The sequence below is a fragment of the Coenobita brevimanus genome, chromosome 13 (genome assembly GCF_032717465.1).
Source record: "Coenobita brevimanus isolate Jiangsu-jjx chromosome 13, ASM3271746v2, whole genome shotgun sequence".
Classification (NCBI taxonomy): domain Eukaryota; kingdom Metazoa; phylum Arthropoda; class Malacostraca; order Decapoda; family Coenobitidae; genus Coenobita; species Coenobita brevimanus.
In genome coordinates, this window is record NC_136966.1 from 43,186,055 (window position 1) to 43,210,332 (window position 24,278).

General features: G+C 38.7%; 1 protein-coding gene across 1 annotated transcript in view; it reads right to left on the bottom strand.

Moving 5' to 3' along the window:
* Window positions 1-24,278, bottom strand: part of LOC145415629 (transient receptor potential cation channel subfamily M member 8-like) — a 318,353-nt gene that overhangs the window by 11,905 nt on the left and 282,170 nt on the right. Inside the window, exons 22-25 of the mRNA XM_080284850.1 lie at window positions 15,920-16,168; window positions 11,558-11,753; window positions 9,130-9,352; window positions 7,927-8,105 (exon numbers count right to left, since the gene is read on the bottom strand). Of these exons, the coding sequence (XP_080140976.1) occupies window positions 7,927-8,105; window positions 9,130-9,352; window positions 11,558-11,753; window positions 15,920-16,168 (847 nt within the window). The remainder of the gene's footprint in view (window positions 1-7,926; window positions 8,106-9,129; window positions 9,353-11,557; window positions 11,754-15,919; window positions 16,169-24,278) is intronic.

Consider the following 24,278-nt stretch of genomic DNA (forward strand, 5'->3'; position numbering starts at 1 on the left):
GTCTGCGAGAATCGAGCAATGCTAAACATGCTTACACACTCTTAACTCAAGGAATGCTTTATAGGCACACGACAGCGCCTCGTGACCATACACACACATACACACATACTCACACACAAGCTTCTAGAACTTTCCAACCACAGTGTAACACACGTGACAAGACCCCTGCTACACCAGAATTTAGGAAAGAGAGCTCAGAAGGAGAGAGGCCATAGAATCGGCAGGTAGGAGGGAGGAAGGCTTAGCAACTTGGAAGAGAGAGAGAGAGCGAGACAGGGAGGTAGCTACCGGGACTCTACTTATACTCACTCGTGTGTGAGAGACTTTGTTAATATTTCCAAGACAAATAAAAATAGGCCCATACTCTTCTTTACCTCTCCTGTCATTGCATGACAAATGGGAACCAAGATTATCTACTTACAAACAACTCAAGTATAACAACCGCTCGTCCACAAGTCTAATATATATAACTTCTCCACAAGTTTTTACAAAGTCTTCTTTTATGACATTTGGTAGCAGCGAACGTATACGAACCTCATCTACGAATCAACAGTGAATTCCTACAAAATGTCAAGATAGAAAACAAAACAAAAATACCTCTCACAACCGACAACTCACAACCAGCTCCTGACAGTATTCTCTCCAACCCCCCCTCCGTCTCCCCGATCATCATGCTGATGTAGAGGTGAAGAGGTCACAGGACGCCTTGCCAATAGTTTAACAAAGTACTGATACAAACAATCTTGCAATTTCTACGGCGAACCAACGAACTACAACCATCTACAATCAACTACAAGTAACAACTCCACGAATCGTCTGTATAATCTTCTACACGCTCCTACAAATAACGACAGTCTTCATCCCACAATGAGTAAATCACAAGAAAAAAGGACCGAGAAAACATCGAGAAAGAAAAACAAAACAAACAAACAAAGAATGAGACACGACTCACAACTTACATCCACCCAACCTCCACCGCTGACACAGGAGTGAAGAGGTCAAGACGACGAAGCAAATACCAAGTCCATATTCACAACTCATCTTACTCACTCATCTTCACTCAAGTTACTCATCGTTACTCATTCACTCACCACAGCTACCAGTGTGGGAAGTCGACGTCACCATGCGTGCTTGCTGAAAAGATGCCACGTCAATCAACCCGTGAAGGACAACGCTATCACCACGTGCAACACCACTAACACCATTTCCACCACGGTAAAAATTAGTGAGTTACATAGTTACTTCATTTATATGATACACAGTGATAGACAACACATTTTGCACAAACATATAAAACCTGCTGTATAGTTACAACTTAAATACATATACCTACTTCAGTTATCTTCATAATTCAATTACTAAATAATCACCAACAATAAATATTCTACACTGTATATATTCATTCATTTATTATAGCATTTATTTACTACCAACGAGTGTTACCATTTATACCTACATAAAATACGTGTTTCATACATACAGTATACATTATTACATCTACAAAGTTCATTTCAATTCATTGCCAGATGCCATGTATCCCAGACGGGGTGGCCAAGGGCTTAGAGTTAGTTGTTTTACAGGGAGGGGCACTAATCCTCCACCAACCCCACTTGACACGTAGGGATGCCAACAGCATCTGGTGTTCCCAGGCGGTCACCCATCCAAGTACTAACCAGACCCAACGTTGCTTAAAATAAAGAAAATATACCATCACAGTTACTCAGTGAGCGATTAAAAGAACTGTATTAAACATTTATTAATTAAAGCTACCTAGTGGAAACATAAATTAAGTTACAAGGAAAAACAGAAAAAAAACAAAATGGCCAACACAAATGACGTTAGCAAGGGTGAACATCTTCAACACAATCGTGAAGACAATGATTTCCACACAGTGCTGACACATATATTGCCCACGATAGGTACAAGTGAAGAACAAGTCAGTGTATATAGTTAATACTGTATATAGTGTATATATATTTTTTATATAAAATAAAAAAATATGGGACTATATAATATCATTTTCAGTAATATCTGTGCAATATAAACTAAATTTTAAAAAAGAGTCCCTAGGAAATTAGCCAGTAATTATGCAACTATGAACAACACAGAAAAAGCGTACACAAGCGAAGAAAAACAAACTATAGAAAATCAATACATACAAAAAAAAAAAAGAAAGAAAGAGAGAAAGAAAGAAAAATAAATAGAGTAAGATCACATAACAAACAAATGAAAATAAGTATAAGTGTTACTACAAATGCCAAAATACCACATAAACTCCTTCTATAAGTGAAATAACAAGCAAATTGTTGTCTCCACAAACTAGTGGCATGGCACATCATATCATCGACCGCAGCATGACCGGATTCAATGTCAGGACTGCAATTATTACAGTTATGTAACTACAAACGATATGTAACAATTATGTAACGACAAATGATTGCATTATGTTACACTTGCTACAATTATGTAACTACAAACAATATGTAACAATTATGTAACAGTTGCATTAACAAGATGTAACTTTTACGTAACTTTAACTATAATTATGCATTACTACAATGTTACTACAATGTAACAATTACAATACAATCATGTAACAATTCACAATGTTACAATTATGTATTACCACAATTCTATATTACCAGTATCATCATTAGACATTACTAAAGGGATAACTCAATATGTAATGTATAACCTTGCAGTATTACCATTGCACAATTATATCCGTGTGTCTGTTATACATACACAACTTACCAAATGTCATACAACGACCATTGCATTTATTCAAATATGTATACAACTTGTTTAAAATGTAATATTACTAGATCAAGGCAATTTACTATGAATATTATATGTATACAATATTGTAATCAATATTATGTACTAATAGATTAGCATACGTCAATGATAATTGCTGTCGGAGGACCTTCAGCTGCGTGGGCCAAGCAATGTCAGGTCTCCATATTATAATTACAAATCATAATAGATAAATAGATAAATAGACAGAGAGACAGACAGAAGCAGGAAGTCAGATGATGAGAAGGTATTGTGTCTGCGAGAATCGAGCAATGCTAAACATGCTTACACACTCTTAACTCAAGGAATGCTTTACAGGCACACGACAGCGCCTCGTTACCATACACACACATACTCACACACAAGCTTCTAGAACTTTCCAACCACAGTGTAACACACGTGACAAGACCCCTGCTACACCAGAATTTAGGAAAGAGAGCTCAGAAGGAGAGAGGCCATAGAATCGGCAGGTAGGAGGGAGGAAGGCTTAGCAACTTGGAAGAGAGAGAGAGAGCGAGACAGGGAGGTAGCTACCGGGACTCTACTTATACTCACTCGTGTGTGAGAGATTTTGTTAATATTTCCAAGACAAATAAAAATAGTCCCATACTCTTCTTTACCTCTCCTGTCATTGCATGACAAATGGGAACCAAGATTATCTACTTACAAACAACTCAAGTATAACAACCGCTCGTCCACAAGTCTAATATATATAACTTCTCTACAAGTAACTACAAAGTCTTTTATGACATGAGTACCTGTAGGAAAATATTAGCCAAAAATCAGAGATTAACCCTAGAACATTATACTTGGTATGGCAGATAGTACTTACATTCAGCTTTCTCCAAAGACAGGTGTTGAGCCTTCGTGGACTACCCAAGGACTTGTGGAGACTTGCAAAGTTGGGTAACCAAATCTTCACTTTCACGCCTCCAGCAACCCAGTTTCCCCTCTACCACAGCCTCATTCTGTCACAGTAAACTTTATACTACAACTTACAGGTAGTTTGGAATCTGTATTTGTACAAGAAGCACTGAAAATACGGCTAAAATCAACGGAGCGTACAGCAGACATCCAGCACGGCGGCGGTCTTCCCGTCACTCAACAAACATTTCCATTTTCACAGCTAAAAACATGTATACTACATTATTTTCAATCATATTACTTCCCAAAAGATCACCGCGGCGAGCTTTTTATTCTGCCTTACGCCTGTCACTTTATTCTCATTCCTGTTGGCCGCTCGCACTGACTCGGAAGAGCTAGAACTCGCCATAATGTCACTTTGAAAGCCTGCGGTAAACTGACGCTAAACAGGGGCAAACCGTGTGAAAAAAAGCTAGTGTTACAACTGGGTAAATAAGCATTTCCTATTAGCATAAACTGCTTGTGAGAGGAAAGCACAGATTTACAGTTCTGAGCAGTCAGAGTGCTGCCATGTATCACAGCCAGGCTGGCCGGGCCATGGGGGGGGGGGGAAACGCGATACTTGGCAACAACGGAGGTCAGTAGTACAAAGGTAAAGTATGCTAATTGTAGCTAAAGGGTGGTGGTACTGATCGACAATACCAGCTGGAACATCCTTGCCCGCGTTTATTCAAAATTAACTCGAATCGCAAACGCGACGCTCCGCCGTTATGTCCTTTTTGGCGAGCGTTGCAAACGCGACGATCCGCGTTTAAGGGGTTAAAGCTATGAAAATCCATTATATAATATTTGCAGGAAATAAGCACTATAACCAAAACATTAACATCTATCTATCTATCTATCTATTGCCAGACACCACAATCCCGCAAAGGGTGACCATTTGACACTGAGTTAGTTGTTTTACAGGGAGGGGCATTAACATCAGAATAGGAAATAATGTACTCGAAAGATGTACCAACGTGAAATTCCTTGGTGTTAATACTGATGAAACATTATATTGGAAATATCACATACATATCATTAGTAGTAAAGTAGTCAGATCAATTGGAATAATTTACAAGATCAAAAACAACTTAACTAAAGATGTATTAAAAACTTTATATTTCAGTCTAATTTACCCCTATTTACAATATTGCAACGTTGCCTGGGGCTCGGCAGTAAAGTTCTCTATGCGGCAACTTCTCTTACTTCAGAAAAAAATTGTCAGAATAATTTCAGGAGTTACAGTAAACATACTGATCCCCTCTTTAAGCATTTTGGGATACTAAAAATACAAGATATATACAGAGCAGAGACACTTAAATTTGTATATAATCAATTATGCAATCCCACTGCCATCAATCTTCAGAATATGTCCAGTCTTCATCCTCACAATTTACAAAATTGTAGATCTAACTTACAACCCCTTAAACCACGGACTGAAAATTTTGAAAGATTTGTTGCTTATTCTGGTTGTTTAATGTGGAATAAGTTGTCAGATGAATTAAAAACCATTATCAACCATGTAACCTTCAAGATAAAATAAAAAAATACTGTATATTGTAAGCTGATACTGATGCGATATATATAAGTTTTGTTATGTCATTTCCATTTAAATTATAATTATACATCTATCTATCTATCTATTGCCAGACGCCTCAATCCCGTTTGGGGTGGCCACAAACAAATCGCCTCCAAGTCGCCCTGTCCCCCGCCATTTCACTGCCCTGCTCCCAACTCACGCCCCCCTCTCTCATATACCTCTCCACCCCATCCCTCCATCTCATCCTCGGCCTCCCCCTCCCTCTTCCCCCCTCCACCTCACTCACGTACACTCTCTTCGTCAGTCTTTCACCCTCCATCCTCTCCACATGGCCAAACCACCTCAGTGTGTTCCTCATAACGCTTCCTATCACATCCACATCCACACCACAATGCTCCTTTATATACTCATTCGTCAGCCTACATACCATACAAATATCTAATAAGATAAATAGTTTCCTTTTAATTACTTGATGTAAAATTATATAGCAAGCTATCATTATGTACTCTGCAGTTTTTCCCTTAACGTATAAGGTACAACTATTTATTGAGCTCATAAAAAATATCTAATTTCATGAGCTCAGCCTTTCAAATTATGTATACTTATATTAATATTGTTCCCTGTAACTGTTTATAGGCAAAATAAAGAATCTGATTTTGAATTTGAAAAACAATATCTTAGAGGAGGTGCCCACTATAAGAGCTATATCATATAGGTAAGCACCATTTGCTCAGCAGAAACACTGGATGTGGCTCACATTCAATTGTCAGACAAGTTTTATACACAGATCCTGCGTATCTTAAGGTTAGACAGAAACTGTCAATCCCCACTGTATACTAGGTGTACCAAGTACTGAAAATCTGTGTACTACACGGATGTATTGTAGCTAGCTTACTACAACCATGTACTTGACATTCTATCTTTCAGTGGTGCACTGCACACCTACCTAAATGAAGTACAGTACCTCATTTCACTGCACTTGTACATTTGTCCATCCTCCTCCTTCATGGTTGATGTTTCACTCTTATACAACAACACATCTATGTACGATTTCCTACTAAACAGATGGAGGACCCTCTAGATTTCAAGAGGCTACATCTCCAAAAACTTAAATCACTTTTAATTCTTACAATGGTGGTAAAATTTGAGTCAATACCAAAGTATGTTTCTGAGATAACACAGCTCAATGATGCATTTGAATATTTCCCAATAATCCATCCTCTGGAAACATTTGTGTGCCAAGATATAGTGAGCATCTAATGTAAACAACATTTTTTAATTTATTCCCAATACCTCTGGACCTCTAGTGTAACCCATGGTTACATTATTCATGCAACACTGTAATCCTCTCTAATCTCTTTTACATACTGTACAAGGCCATTTCATGCTTTCAGCCACTTTCCTCATCTGTGCCACCAACAACTGTGCTTGTTTTCCAAACTTTCACCCCAGGCATCTTGCTTGCAGTCATTATTTTCATGATATAAATATTTACTTGTCTCCTCCTCTCTGGGTCAGTCAGCTCAGATTTCTCTCAACAAGGTATCATGAACCATCGGATGTAGTACAGCAACTGGTTCAAATGTAAACAATGATGTACACATACTATTACTTCAGAATATTCTTCATCAACACAATTCACCCTCACTCACTTCAATTATTGACCTTGCAATCAGGCATAACTACCCGTACCTAATAATTTAATAAATAAACAAGTTTCTCATACATCACTGCACTACTCTCCTTGGTACTATCATACGATTTCTTCATGTTACAGATGTAAGTACTGAAGCTCATTCATTCCCAGCTACAGTACTTTTCTTAACCAAGTCATGCCCTTTCTAGACATAAACCCATCAGACCATCTATCAGCCCATTTGGAGCGTAGGGTTCCAGGATTAGGTTACTAAGTCCAGACATTTAAAGCCAATGACTCTGAATGGTGTTATGTGAGGAAATAAACCCCAACCATCCCCCAGATTTAATTCTTTATGGGTCACATCCAGCTGCAGTGCACCCACTAGACCAGCAGGGTCCATTCTGATTACAGTCAAGTCCTTTAATCAGACCACCATTAATCAGAATATCCCAATACTCCAGATTTTTTGAGACACCACAGTAGTTTTAAAGAAAAGCGAAATGATAAGATAATTTTAAGAGCAGTAATAAATTTAAGTGTACTGAGTGAAAATTAAGTGAATTACAGTAAGTTACTGCTGAGTGAATTAAGTGTAAACTAAGTGAATCAAGTGAATTTTTTCTCTGGACCTTATCTATGGATTTATCTGGCTTGGACTTAAATGTACCTGCCTGCAAATATGCAACTACACTTCTATGCATTTCTGGTGAGTAAAACAATAACCCATATCATTTTAGGTGTTTACTTAATGATCATGTACATATTTCTAATGTTTTCAGAGGTCCCTTCCAATAATCCAAAAAAACACAAAAGTCTGAGAGACCCTTGGCCCCCTGGCATTCAGACTACAGGATTTTTACTGTATATGGTTACCATCCAGCATAGAAAATGGTCTCCTGGGCTATAAGAAACTATTTAGTTTCTCATTCAGTGTAGAGTCACCTAAGATGGCACATTTTCAAGTGGATGGATGGTGGGTGTCTCCAACCACCACATACTGATACCCAGCACTTCATCAACACCCAAACCATGCACTCAAACTTACGATTCTCTCTCTTCTTGCGACAGAAGAGTTTCCATAGCTTCTTTCCTGCCCGCCAGCCATACTCGATAGCATTGAAAGGTGGGATGAAGGCAGGCTTGTGGTCATACTCTCGGATAAGACGGAACATCTCAAACTTCCAGATCTCCATGCTATTCTCCTGTACTTCATCAAATACATATCTGCAAGGTACAGCTGGTTAGGTAAGCAAGTACTGGAGAAGGCAGTGGGTAGGTACCATACTTAATCAAGAGGCTGCACACTATGCCTTATTACTACATTATCATCATCATCATAATTACTGTCATCGTGACCTGCTTTCCCACCCCAGGACAGGGTGACGTGGGATCCAGAAACAAGGAAATATCACAAAACTGTATATAAAACTATGAACCTAATTATGCAACTGCATAGAAAGTACTGTAGTTACAAAATATCATGAGATTACAGAATCTGAATCGAAGGCAAAACAGTAAACTAGCATATCCAGGTATGAAACCTCAGAAATACTCACAGTAACCAAAAACAGAGGCAGACAGTTAAAAATATGGATTTATGGATTCAGTAAATACCAAGATTCTGAAGTGAAGAAAGTACTTCTTTACATATTTACAACTCAGCTAGTAAAATAATATCTGATACTCTGGATTGGACATCTATACTGAGGTAAGGTTATCGCATGAAACTGTTATGTCCACGAACTAACAACTAGTCAGGGGAAAGCTCTGAGGGTGTTTCCATAGTAACAAAATAATACATGTGACAATAAAGCCTCCTCAGAAGCTAAACTGAAGCAGGCTGTAGCAGCATTTGGTTGCTTGATACTTCCAGTGACCAGGTTGATTGCAAAAAGAAAGAGTCAACTGGCATTCGCCTAATACAACAGAACAAATACACAATATGACAGCAAAACAAAACAGTTCCAAGATTTTGCATGAAAGAAGTGCAAAACAACAAAGGAAGAAACATTATGATAGCAAAACACAATAAAAGAATGTGCAAGTAAAAACCGCAAATGAATAAAAAAATAAAATCTGATATATTACTACAAGACCTATTAAGCAGTCAAGAGAAACACTGAAACAATAAGCAAAGCAAAGCACTAGAAACAAAGGACAGGAAAGAAGAAGAATATAGGGAAAAAAATAGGATGAGCAAGAAGGACAAAGAGGACAAAGAACAAAGAAAATATAATCTCTGTCTCACGTAAAGATGGCAATGAGCAGGTTAAGAAGCATGATGTTGCCAATGATGAGGTAGAAGATAAGCATAAAGTTGACCACCCACGAGTAGTCCTTGGAATTCTCACACAGGCATTCTTGATGACATGTGTTGTTTATGTCATCACTTGAGTTGATGGCATCAGTGGCACAGGTGGCAAAGGCACTGGGTGGGCAGGAGGAGGCATGGCACAGTCTCTCATCCTCACCTATGGTTTGACTGGGTTAAGTAAGGTTAGGTAAAAAAGAGATTAAGAAAAATGTGAAGTTAATAATATCAGAAGAATATGTGAAGTTAATAATATCAGAAGAATATCTGCAGACTGTCTTCATTACAAGTCAAGAACAATCCAAAATACCCTTAGGCCTATTTTCTTTAGACAATTGGTTGCTGTACTCTGGGATAAACAGGCAAATGAACTTTGTAAGTAGTAACAGAACATTAGCAAGCCCTCATTCCATAATTCACTGTGGACTTACTATCAAAAACATTATAAAAAAAAAAAGAGACCTAAAGAGAAGCTTTTTGTAGACTGTTCTCTCAGTTCCACGGGTCAGGTCAATTCTGAGGGTTATAAGACATGTTAACTGAATCATATACGAACAACACTGCTGCAGAATTCTCTCAGCTTCCTTCCCACCAGTGCAGCCAGGTTAGGCAATGTCTATAAAGGTCAAAAAGCATAGTACAGCAACTAAAGAATATCTTTACTACTGTATCTTAATGCCATTTTCTTTTCTCATGAGTCTTCCTTCACAAAGGGGTGTAGTCATATCAGAAGATGATGGGATACAAGGAAACTAAAGAAGGATATCAGATTCAAATTACTGAAAGTTTCCCTCTTGACTCTTTGTTGCCTGTGGAATCAGAATGAAGGTCAGCTCAGGTAAAGTTAAAGTGAGTAAAGAAACATATGCAAAAAAATAATGATGATCAGAATGGTACTCCCATCTATTAATCTCCCCTCAGTTTCTTCCAGTGAGGTCAATTCAGGGTAAGTGAATGACAGTTATGAAATGTGTAAACTGAAAAAAAATATATTTCATTGGTGTAACTGCAGATTTCTCCTCTCAGCTCCTCATTGACACTGGGGTCATTAGATCAAAGAAGACTTAAAGCCCTGACTTGAAAAATATCCAGACTGTATTATTACAAACTAATTTTTCAGTTCTTTGTATTGTGGTAGCACCAGGTCATGTCATGTTGTGCCAGAATGTTAGAAACATGAGAAATTAATTGATTATTGCAGTTTTACTGTAAATTTTTATGTCAAAACTATCAGCGAGACTAAGTTAAGTCAGATGGAAAAACTGTCAAAACGCATGTGCCTTAAAGAATACCTCGATATACGATACCCCTAGATGTGATTCCCCAGCTTAGCGATGGGGGTAGAAATAGCACCATCCCCTGCCTAACGATGGCCAAACTCCGGTTTAATGATGGGTTTAGATTTTTCTTTTTACCAATTTTGATTATATTTTAGACTAAAGTTGTGTGTTTAGGTTGATTTCTAAACTGTTATTAGACATAGATTAATGGGCTTTACCCATAGGTGGGGTGAACATTGTCATTCTGGGGCACAGTTTACTAAGATAGATTTTTTCCAGACATACTTGACGATTTTCAGATTTTATAAGTTGCTTTTAGTGAGTTATTACAGGTGTTTGGCTTAGGTTACCTTCTTTTACAGCTGTTAGGCCATTTAGATTGGCTTTAAAGTTGTTTTTGGACTCATATGGGTGGGATTAGGACTTGGGGGGGAAACCCATGGCTCAAATATGCATCCCTATACTTTACACGTTAAATATACCCCACGATACGATAACCCCCCTAACATTGGCTTTTTATTCAACTACAGTAACTGCATCATTAAACCGGTGTATACCTGTATTTTCAGAGTATTACTGCATATTTTTCCTTTAACTCACTTGTCAGTGAGGTGTTGAGGTTATGCCGGGCCAGACAGGGTGGACAGGTAAATTTTAAAAGGAAAATGAAGAATTAAAAAGAAACAGAATATGAGGAAGCAAGTACATGCCACTCACATGAAAGGGTGTCTTAATACAGTAAAAAAAAAATTTATATGTTTGCAAATGGGTCATTTCCTTCAGCAAAAATTCTCAAAACATCTCCCAGTAAGAGACTACAATCACTCTTCTCCTTGCTCTGTCCTCCAGTCATCACACCTTCATTTTCTTTTGTCTCCAATCATCACTACTTCATTCTGTCCTTTCCTCCATTTATCACTTCTCTGTTGTCCTATTTCCTCATTCATCACTCCATTACTCTCATTTCCACCATTCATTATTCCTTTATTTTCTTTCCTCATTCATCACCCCTTCATTCTCTACCTTTCCTCCATTCATAACATCTTCATTCTCATCATTCTTCTTTCCTCTACCCTCCTCTTCACCTGTTAACTCCTCCAGTAGCAGCTCTCCATACATCTGCCAGTAGGGCGTCAGCACCACGTCTCTTATGATGTTGGAGAGGGAAGGCAGGCTGAAGGAGACATAGTTTCGGTTGAGGTGGAGGAGGGACTGGGAGGCAATACCATAGCCCAGGATGAAGATGATTAACAAGGCCATGAACACCAGTACCTCCGAGATCTGCAGTGGAGGAAGGGAGATGAAAACTGAGAGGAAGGAACAGAGGAAGGAACACACTGGCTGTTGACTCTTTCTCTTTGTAATGGAAGAAAGTAGGTGAAAAGAGATAGGAGATAATGGAAAAGAGGAAACACAGAACAAACTAAACATATAAACTTACTTCTCTCTCTCTATTCTTACCTAATTGTACCTTTACAGGAATGAGTCAAGCTCGTACTATCCCGTGTCTTAAACCATATTCATCGTATATATCCTTAAATTTATGAATTTTTTTGGCACACACTATTTCATTCGGTAATGCATTCCACTGATCAACTGCTCTATTTGGGAAATGAAATTTCCTTATGTCTTTCTCACCTCTCTTTTTATGCAGTTTTTTGCAGTGTCCTCTTGCTGATGCATCCCCACAGATTATGTATTCATTTATGACTATTTTCTCCTTCCCTGATATGCATTTATATGGCATAATCATTTCACCTATTCTTCTTCTCTCCTGTAGTGTAGGCAGATTCAGTTTTTCTAATCTTTCTTCGTAGCTTAGATCCCTTAAGCTTGGTACCCATCTTGTAGTGGCCTTTTGAACTTTTTCAATCTTATCTATTTGTTTTTTGAGATGAGGACTCCAGACTACTGATGCATACTCCAGGGTTGGTCTGATGAATGATGTTATTTTCTTTCTTGGGATGTCTTCATTTATGTATATGAATGCTATTCTCATATTTGCAAGCAGTGTATACATGTTCCGTACCTTCTCACTGATGTGGTCAGCCGGAGATAGTCTGTTATTAATAATCACACCTAGGTCCTTCTCTCTTTCTGATGTGTGTAGGGTTTTATTTCCTAACTTATAATCCCAATTAGGTCTTTTTCCACTTTTACCAAACTTGATTACATGACACTTGTCCACATTGAATTCCATATGCCATGTATTGCTCCATTCATGAAGTTAATTGATTCTTCTTGTAGCTCTTTACAAGAGCCTACATCGGTAATTGGCCTTTGTATTTTTGCATCATCAGCAAACATATTTAGATAGCTCTCATTTCCAATGTTACAGCCTATACCATTTATATACATTAAAAACATAATTAGTGCCAGCACTGAGCCCTGTGGCACTCAGCTAGTCATTTCCCTCCATGATGAGCAGTTTCCCCTTAGTACTGTTTTCATTTCTCTTTGTTTGAGAAAATCCTGCATCCAACAATACAGTTTGCCTCAGATTCCTCCTTGATGGTACAGTTTCCATAAAAGTCTTTGGTGCAGTACTCTGTCAAATGCTTTCTTGAAATCTAAAGAGATACTGTCCACCCATCCTTCTCTTTTCTGTAATGTTTCTGTTACTCTATCATAGTAGCTCAACAGATTAGTAACACATGATTTTCCTTTTCTGAAACCAAACTGTCTTTCTGTTATCATATTGTGTTCTTCTAGATGATTTACCCAAGCTTTTCTTATAAACTTTTCCAATACCTTGCTTACAACATTGGTTAGTGATACTGGTCAGTACTTGAGTGGATTTTGTCTATTCCCTTTCTTGAATAAGGGAACAATGTCTGCTTTCTTCCAAATATCAGGTAGTTTACCTTGTCCCAAGGATTTTTTGAAAATTAGAGATAATGGTTTACTTAACTCCTTTGCACATTCATGTAGCAGCCAACATGAAATTTCATCAGGACCATTTGCTTTTCCTCTGTCTAATTTACTTAGCTCTTCCTGTATTTCTTTTTCTGATATTATCCAATAATTTTCCTTGTTTTCAAACCCCTTTTCTAATTTCATCCCCATTTCATCAACACTCAGCTCAATAAGCTTTCCTATTTATACATTCATTTTCTTCTTTACTTTTACTTCTGTACAACTTCTATTCAGATCCCGTCCGTCTGTCCGTCCGTCTCTCTCTCTCTCTCTCTCTCTCTCTCTCTCTCTCTCTCTCTCATTTCTTTCACTCAGTATTGTAAAGCTCTTCATTCTTCACTCCCCAATAAAGCACTCAACAATTTTTCCTTGTTTTCAAACCTGTTTCTTTATTCCTTCTCCATTTCATCAACACTCAGTTCAATAAGCTTTCGTATTTATACTTTCATTTTCTTCTTTACTTTTACTTCTGTACAATTTATATTCAGATCCTTCCCATTTTCCTTCCACATAAATTCACCAGGTCCTGAAGATACTCACCTATTTCCCCCATACTATTACTTTATCTATATTTTGTCACTCTCCTCTTTACACATCTGTCCATCAATCTCCTAAGTTCTTTATTTTTATTTCTCCATCTCATTCTTTCCATCCATTTTCACTCATCTTCCAATACTGTCTTCTTCTCTTCTACCATCTCTTAACATTTTCCATTTCTCCACACTCACCATTCTAAAACTTACCTCTTTCTCAATTTTTATTTCAGTCCTTCTTTGTACACTTGCTATTTGCTACAGTACTCTATATTTCTCACTGTCTCTTTCTCTATCTTTTTATCTTTTTCTTCCTCTTTTTGTTATTTCTTTCATTCCACCAGGAGTTCTTGAGGTAAAATGTTCTTGACTATAGAGGCCCTATCTCAGGCCTGCATGTTCCAAAGGGAGTCATGGAGGACTGGTTTTTTACCCCTTCACCTACCATTTATATATTTCCCTCATTTTTTCACTCCATCTCTTTTGTCTTTCTTCCCATTAATGTCTTTCAAATCATCATTTGTACTGTTCATACAGGCACCAACAGGCTCGCATGAATTGGCCTTGGTCACCTAATGATGGCTCTCCATGCTGCTCAGTCTCTGGCAGCCTTCCTATTCAGTTCCCTATCCCTGAGGTCACACTCTACGACATCATCCCAGGTCTTATTCGGTCTGCCTTGTGCAGTCCTGCCTTCAACATTCACACTTCTTACCTTCTGCACCCAAGTGTCATCCTCCATCCTCCCAACATGCTCAAACCATCTCAGTCTACCCCTCTTCATCATAACACCAATTCATTCAAGTCCCATCCTTCCTCTAAACTCTTCAGTCACAATCCTAGCCTCCCTTCAGGCCTCACATTCATGGATACATTACACATCCGTCTAATCATTGTCATTTCCATAAGTTTGAGCCTATGAATATCCTCTTTCTTTACTGCCCAGGTCTTACTACCAAACAGCATTATACTCCTAACAGATGCTCCATAAACAGATCCCTTGGCATGGAGAGAAAGCCCTCTCAGTGTCAGGAAAGGCAACAGCTTCCTGAACTTCCTCCAGCCACTCCTTATTCCAGTCCCACCTCCAGCACATATGTCAAACAAGTGACGAAACTCCTCCACACACTCAAGAGACTCTCTAGCAAGAGCAATCCTTTCATGCTCTCCCCAGTACACTGCACAGATAAAATCAACATTATTTTGCTGTCTACCTTTGATACCACTACATCTCTTATGCACCCACTTATCACAAACACTGCACAAGTTGGAGTTACTTCCCACATCCTTGTGGCACTGCACATGGCCATACACCCACCGCTTTGACAGTACCATCACCAGCCCTAGATATCATCACTTGTTTTTGTTTATGATGATGATGGTAATAATCTTTTATTTCCTAATTACAGTCTTATGATTCCTATTTTGTTTTTGCTTTAATCACAAAGTTTCTTTCTGCCTGATTTATAGCTGCTGTTGTAGACTCCACTCTCTAATCTAGAAATCTCCCCCTCCCCTCTTTTTTCCATTTCCTCCATGCCTTTACCATAAAACACTACAGATATACATTTTCCTTTCTACATCATTTTCTTCCCCTTCCTTTCTATTAATCAAACAATCAGTTAATTAATCTATCTATCTATCTGTCAGCTTCTATTTCCATTTTTCCCTACCTTCTCCACTCACCACTCTGTAAGTTTCCCTAAATTTCTCTTATCATCTTTGTTTCCTTGATTTTGCCATTGTCATCATCATCATCATGACCTTTTTTTCCACCAAAGGAAAGCAAGAGGTAGGGTCCAGAAAGCAAACAAAAAATCAAGCATGAAAGAGGAAAACCTATCTACAGTCTCCCAAGTGAAAGAGGTTAGGTATTCACTTATGCACCACTCAAGCCCCTAGAATCCTAGCTCCACTTCAGAGGCTTAACCATATGCACATATATATATATATATTTTTTTTCTTACTGATGAGTTGCACATTACCCTCTCCACTCACCATTCTGTAAAATATAACCAGCTTTGGCCCAAGATGGTAACTGATGCGGTAGATACGAAAGAGTCGGACATAGAAGACCGTGGTGTTGATGGCATAGGTGATACGTCCCCAGGTAAATGTTGCTCGTCCCATTCTCAAGGCCAAGGCAAAGGAGGCAAGGGAGAGAGCCACCAGGTCAAACCGATTCCACACACTGTTCCTCCAGTCTGAGATTTTGCCACGCAGGGTGCTGGACTGCTCAGATGCAATCTGTGTGAGAAGAGGGGTGAACGAGGGCAAGATAAAAGAGAGGGGTTGGGATTTGTGGTGACATTTAAAATTCTGTTGTAGGGAATGGTCATGTCCTCTATACTGGAATATGATGTACTGTACTGTACTACCTCTATACTGGAATATGATGTACATACTGTACTATCTCTATACTGGAATATGATGTACTATACTGGAATATGATGTACATAATGTACTATCTCTATACTGGAATATGATGCACTACAGTATACTGTACTACCTCTACACTGGAATATAATGTACATACTGTACTATCTCTACACTGGAATATGAGATATTGTACTATTATGGTGTGGATGTGGATGTGATAGGAAGCGTTATGAGGAACACACTGAGGTGGTTTGGCCACGTGGAGAGGATGGAGGGCGAAAGACTGACGAAGAGAGTGTACGTGAGTGAGGTGGAGGGGGGAAGAGGGAGGGGGAGGCCGAGGATGAGATGGAGGGATGGGGTGGAGAGGTATATGAGAGAGGGGGGTGTGAGTTGGGAGCAGGGCAGTGAAATGGCGGGGGACAGGGCGACTTGGAGGCGATTTGTTTGTGGCCACCCCAAACGGGATTGAGGCGTCTGGCAATAGATAGATAGATAGATAGTACTATTATGCTGTTGTTGATCAACCCCAGTCTGTCTGGCTAAGCAGACTCATCAATTGCAAGCAAGCAATCACCCCAGCAGAGTTGTCCCATGCAGTGACCTCATGTTTCCTTATGGCTGACAGCATCCCACAACAGTTAGGTGCAGGGAAAAGTGAGGAGGTTTGGTTCCTGGATGGATGTTGCATTTGCTTCTCTCCAACCAATTAGCTAGTTACCACAAACAAAAACAGAAAACACACAATAACCAACCATTAAAAAAAAAAAAAAAAAAAAAAAAAAAAAAAAAGCATGCCTATTTGTGTGCCTTTTCTCCTTCCATCTTTCTACTTGTGATGCACCTATCCAAAGAGAAGACAGTGGTTATCAAGTGTGCAATCAAGTGTGCATTCCAAAAACTGAGTATGGTAAAATGTTAGCTATACATATACCTTATAGGAACAGTCATGCCTCACTATAGAGTGAGACTGCATCAAGTGAAAATCCACTGCATAATGATATACTGCATAGCATGGTCTGTATAATATGGGTTCAATGGGGATAGGGAGGGACCCTATGACCACAAAACCTAAAACCTAAAAAAACTTGCCCTTTTCCATTTGTCCTCAGCACCCTCAATAGCACCACACTTTCCTCTTGGGGTGGCATTCTTGCCAGACATGATTTCCTAGTCTCAAGTTTCAGTATTGTGCACACAAAAAGATATCACTTCACTTAACATCACACACTGCACTATTAGTGCCATTTGCACTGTTATTTGAAATGAAACATTGGGTGGCCATCTTGGCTGAAACATCTGACCGTCAGCTTGTGAGGGAGGTATTGGGAATGCACAGGATTGTCATATGCAGCCACCACAGCTATCATTAAATTTAATTTCAATATCTTTATTACAAAACTGGGTACAGTATAGTTTTTAGCTCATTACTCTATTGAGTTATCATATAATAAAGAAATGTTTAATGAGTTCTGATGGCAATTAGTTTTAAAATATAGTGGAAGAGGCAAAGTTTAAAAGTTTACCTCAGATCATAAACACTGTATTAAATAGCTTAATTTTAAATACAGCATAAGAGGCAAAGTTTTTTAGTTTAACTTTTTTTTTAAATGATAGAACAGGAAGGAAAAACAAATGAATAACAAAAATAATCCATACACCAGATTATTGGTGTCCTCCATTCATAAAAAATCTGTAACAGTTGGACTTGAACAGCTGTAGGTTAAGTTTAGGGGGAAACAACTCTGGGGAAGCAAGTTCCAAAGAGATGCAGTTTGGGGAATAAAAGATTTCTGATTCACGGAAGTTCTGCAATATGGCAGTGTGACATTTCAGTCATGAGTGCACCAGATGCCCGTGTAGCATAAGGGAAGGCATGGAGAGGTGGCGCAATGTTTGCTACTTCATCTGAGCATTTGCCATAAAAGCATCTGTAAAATAATGCAAGGGAGGCAACATTCTTCCTTACCAGCAGGAAAGATAGTTTATTTGAAATGGCAGGGTTACTAATAATTCTAACAGCTCTGTTCTGAATTCTGTCTTGCTGTATTAGTGCAACCTCCCCATATCCACTCCATAAGGGTATGCAATATTCCAGCTGAGAGTGCACATGACTCTTCTAATATACTATAGCACTAGCCGTGTGTGTGAGTGTGAGTGTATGTGTGTGTATGCATGTGCGTGTGTGTGCGTGTGTGTGTTCTTACCTAATTGTTCTTACCTAATTGTATCTTTACAGGAATGAGTCAAGCTCGTACTGTTCCGTGTCTTAAACCATATTTATCGTACATATCCTTAAATTTGTGAATTGTTTTGGCACACACTATTTCATTCGGTAGTGCATTCCATTGATCAATTGCTCTGTTTGGGAAACTGAATTTCCTTACGTCTTTATCACCTCTCTTCTTATGCAGTTTTTTGCAGTGTCCTCTTGCTGATGCTTCTCCATATGTTAAGTAATCATTTATGTCTATTTTCTCCTTCCCTGATATGCACTTATATAGCATTATCATGTCACCTCTTTTCCTTCTCTCCTGTAGTGTTGGTAGATTCAGTTTATTTAGTCTTTCTTTGTAGCTTAGGTCCCTTAAGCTTGGTATCCATCTTGTAGCGGCCCTTTGAACTTTTTCAATCTTGTCTATATGCTTTTTGAGATGAGGACTCCAGACTACTGATGCACATTCCAGGGTTGGTCTAATGAATGATGTTATTATCCTTCTTAGCATGTCTTCATTTATGTATGTGAATGTTATTCTCATATTTGCAAGCAGTGTATACATGTTCAGTACCTTCTCGCTGATGTGGTCAGCCGGAGATAGTCTGTTATTGATAAACACACCTAGGTCTTTCTCTTCTTCTGATGTGTATAGGGTTTTATTTCCTAACTTATAATTCCAATCAGATCTTTTTCCACTTTTACCAAACTTGATTACATGACACTTGTCCACATTGAATTCCATTTGCCATGTACTACTCCATTCATGAAGTTTATTTAATTCTTCTTGTAGCTCCCTACAAGAGTCTGTGCTAGTAATTCTCCTTTGTATTTTTGCATCATCTGCAAACATATTCAGATAGCTCTCATTTCCAGTGTTACTGTTTATATCATTTATATACACTAAAAACATGATTGGTGCCAGCACTGAACCCTGTGGTACTCCACTAGTCACTTCTTTCCATGATGAGTAGTTTCCTCTTAGTACTGTCCTCATTTCTCTTTTTATGAGAAAGTCTTGCATCCAACAAAACAGTTTGCCTCGAATTCCTCCTTGATGGTACAGTTTCCATAAAAGTCTTTGGTGTGGTATTGTGTCAAAAGCTTTCTTGAAATCTAAATAGATACTGTCCACCCATCCTTCCCTTTCCTGTATTGTGTTTGTTACTCTGTCATAGTAGCTCAACAGATTAGTAACACATGATTTTCCTTTTCTGAAACCAAACTGTCTTTCTGTTATCATACTGTGTTCTTCTAGATGATTTACCCAAGCTTTTCTTATAAGTTTTTCTAATACCTTGCTTACAACACTGGTCAGTAATACTGGTCGGTAGTTGAGTGGATTTTGTCTATTTCCTTTCTTGAACAAGGGGACAATATTTGCTTTTTTCCAAATATCAGGTAGTTTCCCTTGACTCAAGGATTTCTTGAAAATTAAAAATAATGGTTTACTTAACTCCTTTGCACATTCTCGTAATACCCAACATGAAATTTCATCAAGACCACTTGCTTTTCCTCTGTCTAATCTACTTAACTCCTCCTGTATTACTTTTTCTGCTATTTGTATATCTGGTAGTATGTGTGGACATGCGTGTTCCACATAGTCCCTCTCAAAATTTTTTTCTTCTGTAAAAACTAATTGGAAATTCTTATTTAGTGCTTCACAAATATCTTTCTCTTGTGTATAAGTGATTCCCTCGTCCGTAATGGATTGTATTATATCTTTTACTTTGGTTTTGCTTCTGATATAGCTGTAAAACAGCTTTGGTTGATCACTACTTTTATTTATTATATCCTCCTCAAACTGTTTTTGGGCTTCCCTCCTTATTCTTGTATAGTCGTTTCTTGCCTGTTTGTAATTATTATACGCCCTTTCACTATTGTGTCTTCTGTATCTATTCCACAACAAATCTCTTCTTTCGTTTGATTTTTTACATTCTGTATTGAACCATTTCTGTATTTTCTTATCTGCTTCTTTGTGCTGTGGGATGTACTTCTGGACTCCTATTTCATAAAATTCACAAAATTTTTTATATACAGCATTTAAATCTTGTCCTCTAAGCTCATTTTCCCAATCAACTTCTAAGAAATGCTTCTTTAGGTCTTGATAATTTCCCTTTTTATAGTTTAGGCTCTTTTTGTAACTGTCATTGCTGTTTACTATGTCATTTGCTATCCTGAAGTTATAATTTAGTACTGCATGATCGCTTTTGCCGAGTGGAGGGTGATATATTAAACTGTCAATGTCATTTTCTTGCCTAGTAAATATTAGATCTAGCACTGAAGGTACATCAAGTCCTCTTTTTCTGGTGGTTTCCCTCACATGTTGCGTTAAGAAAAACTCTTGTACTAGATCCAGGAGCTTTTGGTCCCAACAGCTTTCTCGGCTAATTATATCTAGAGTATTCCAATTTGTATTTGTGTTGAAATCCCCAGTTAGTATATTTCTTTCCGATTTCTCTTCCATTTTATGTAGTAATGATCTTATACTTTGAATTGTACTCTCTGCCAGGTCTTCATATTCGTCTCTTTCCCATGTGTTTGATCTGGGTGGCATGTACAAATTGGCTACAATTACTTTACCTTCAGATGTGTTGATCTCTACTGCAATCAGTTCTACTTGTCATGGTATATCTAGGTTTATTTCCTTGACTTTTAGATTTTTCTTAGTTAATATTATAATTCCTCCTCGTTTTTTTAAATTTCTGTCTCTTCTCCATATATTGTATTCCTCTAAGTTTAGTATGTCACTGGGTATCCTTGGTGTTAATTTTGTTTCAGTTAGGCATATTATTTGTGGTTCATTTTCTCTGACATAATCATTCATCTCTAGTAATTTTGATACCATTCCATCCACATTTGAGTACATCAACTTTATCATTTTGTTTAAATACTTGTCATGACATGGTTCTACTACCTTCCTCCTTTTTCTTCCATCCTGTTTGTGTACCACTTTCATACCTGCAATCCTATTACTTTGTAAAAAAATTTCTTCTTCTCCTCTTCTGATCTTCCCTCATTTTTTGTTTTTGCTTCCTCCCTTTTCTCTTTCAGTAATTCCAGTTCCTCTTGTGTTAGGCGTCTTTTTATCCATACATTTTTGAACTCTTCGTTTTCCATAAGATTCTTTGCATTTTTTAGTATCTCTTCCACAGTGTTTACACTCTGGAAAGTCACCTTTAGAGGTCTTGTCTTGCTTTTCTCGTATTTCCCTAACCTTTTGTCTGTGTGTGTGTGTGTGTGTGTGTGTGTGTGTGTGTGTGTGTGTGTGTGTGTGTGTATTTACCTATTTACCTATTTGTAGTATACAGGAATTGAGCAATGCTCGTGTTGTCCTGTCTCCATATCCACATTTATCAAGTCTACCTTTACACACATGAATGTTTTTCTCATGCACCACCTCTTTGTCTGAGTCGTTCTAAATATTTAAGAATATACCTAATTGTGATATACACGGAAGTTACTATGCTCGCGGGTTTCCGTCGCTGTTTCTCAATAAGTCGAATTTAACTTTAAACTCGTTTAAGTTTTTAGACTGGACGATCTCTTTGTCCAGGCTATTCCATAAGTCTATACTTCTGTAAGGAAAGCTATATTTCTTGATATCCTTCAAGCAGCTTGACTTTTTCAATTTCATTCCATGTCCTCTTGTTGCTCTCTTATCCCATACAAACAGATCTTCTTTGTCAATTTTATCTACTCCCACCATGGTCCTGAACACCGCAATCATGTCTCCCCTCTTTCTCCTTTCCTCTAACGAAGGCAAATCCAGTTTTTCCAGCCTCTCTCTGTATGACAGGTCTGTCAGACTGGGGACCATCTTGGTTGCTGTTCTTTGTATTCTGTGTGTGTGTGTGTGTGTGTGTGTGTGTGTGTGTGTGTGTGTATTTTGGGCAGCTGAAACTACACATTCAAATCGCACCAAAATTGACACAAAAATCGCAAAAAATTCACCGTTGTGAAAAAACTTGGTCCCATCACGATTGAAAAACTTTTACTGTATTTAATGAGCGATCACATTTTGACCAAAAAATGCTGCTCCAGGCGGCCGGCATAGGGTCTCCATAGAATTTTTTGTCCATAGGTACAACTAAATTAAACTACAGCAGTGGAAGAGCTCTCCACAGGAGCAATTGCGAGGGGTCTGAAGGGCTCACAAGCTCTTGTATAAACTATTGCCAACTGCTCATTAGTGAAGAAGCCACAAATTCTGTACAATAATCCAAGTTTCTTTGAGGCAGTTTTAGCAACTGATCTGACATGAGAGGCCCAGCTGAGGTTACTGTTAAGTGAAACACCAAGAATTTCAATATTTTTGGAGACAGGAAAATTAGTAGCACTGCAGATAATATAGGAATCTGTCAAAATCTGTCTATTGGTAAATTGTATATACGAGGTGCTACCCAAAAGTTCCAGTAATTTGAATATTGTAGGAAAATAAGTTACCTTACCTCCTAGTTTTCACTGTTGACTTCGAAGTAGTCCCCTTGGGCATGTATGCAATGTTCCAAGGGTTTTTTCCATGAGTCCATGCATCCCTGGAAGGCTTCAGGCATGATGGTCTTAAGCACCTTCTGCAATTCTGCCTGGATCTCCTCAATCGAGTCAAATCGACGCCCTTTTCGTCGTAATTTCAGCTTGGGAAACAGGAAAAAGTCGCAGGGGGCAAGGCTAGGCAAATAGTGTGGGTGGGGAATGATTACCATGTTAGTGGAAGCCAGTAACTGTTGGAAAACAATTGATGTGTGGGCAGGGGCGTTGTCATGATGCACGACCCAGTCCATGTTCTTCCACTGTTCTGAACGTTTGCGGCGGATGTTCTCCCTCAGATGCTGCAAAACTTCACAGTAAAACTTTCTGCTGACAGCATGACCTGGTGGGATGAATTCCTTGTGAACAATCCCTTGGATATCGAAGAAAATGATCGACATCGACCTGACATTGCTGCGAACTTGATGCGCTTTTTTCAGTCTCAGTGAACTGGGAGATTTCCGTTGTGATGACTGCTGCTCTGTCTCTGGGCCATAACCATAAACTCATGACTCATCACCAGTTATGACCTTGGAGATGAAGATGGCATCATCTCTGACCTGATTCTTGAGCTCCCTGAAAACTGCAACGTGATGTGCTTTCTGCTCATCACTCAGCGGTTTTGGCACAAATTTTGCAACAGTGTGTCTCATGCCCAACACGTCTGACAAAATGCGTTGCACACTCCTGTATGACAGTCCAACGATATCACAAACATCATGGATGGTTCGTCTACAATCTGGAAGGATAGCCTGACGAACATTTCCGATGTTTTCTGGTGTTGTTGCCATTGACGGTCATCCAGAACGGTCATTGTCTTTGATGGACGTTCGTCCTTCCTCAAACATTTCCGACGTTTTCTGGTGTTGTTACCATTGACGGTCATCCAGAACAGTCATCGTCTTCGATGGACGTTCGTCCTTGAAATGCTTGTACCAGAAAAATGTTCTGCTTTGGGATGTGGCATTGTCACCAAAGGCTTGCTGAAGCAACCAGTGAGTTTCTGCAGCTGTCTTGTTGATCTTGAAGCAGAAATTGATGCAGGTTCTTTGTTCCATGAGGTCCACCATTGCAAAACCGCCAAACCACCTACACACCACATTACAATAGTAAGCATAGCTCAACAACATGTTCACTCACAGACACGGCCGGAGCCACACTGACACACAAAGGGTGCTACTGACTTTTCCTAGTGGCAAAAGGCAAAACTGCAAACGGCTGGCTCCTTCTGTT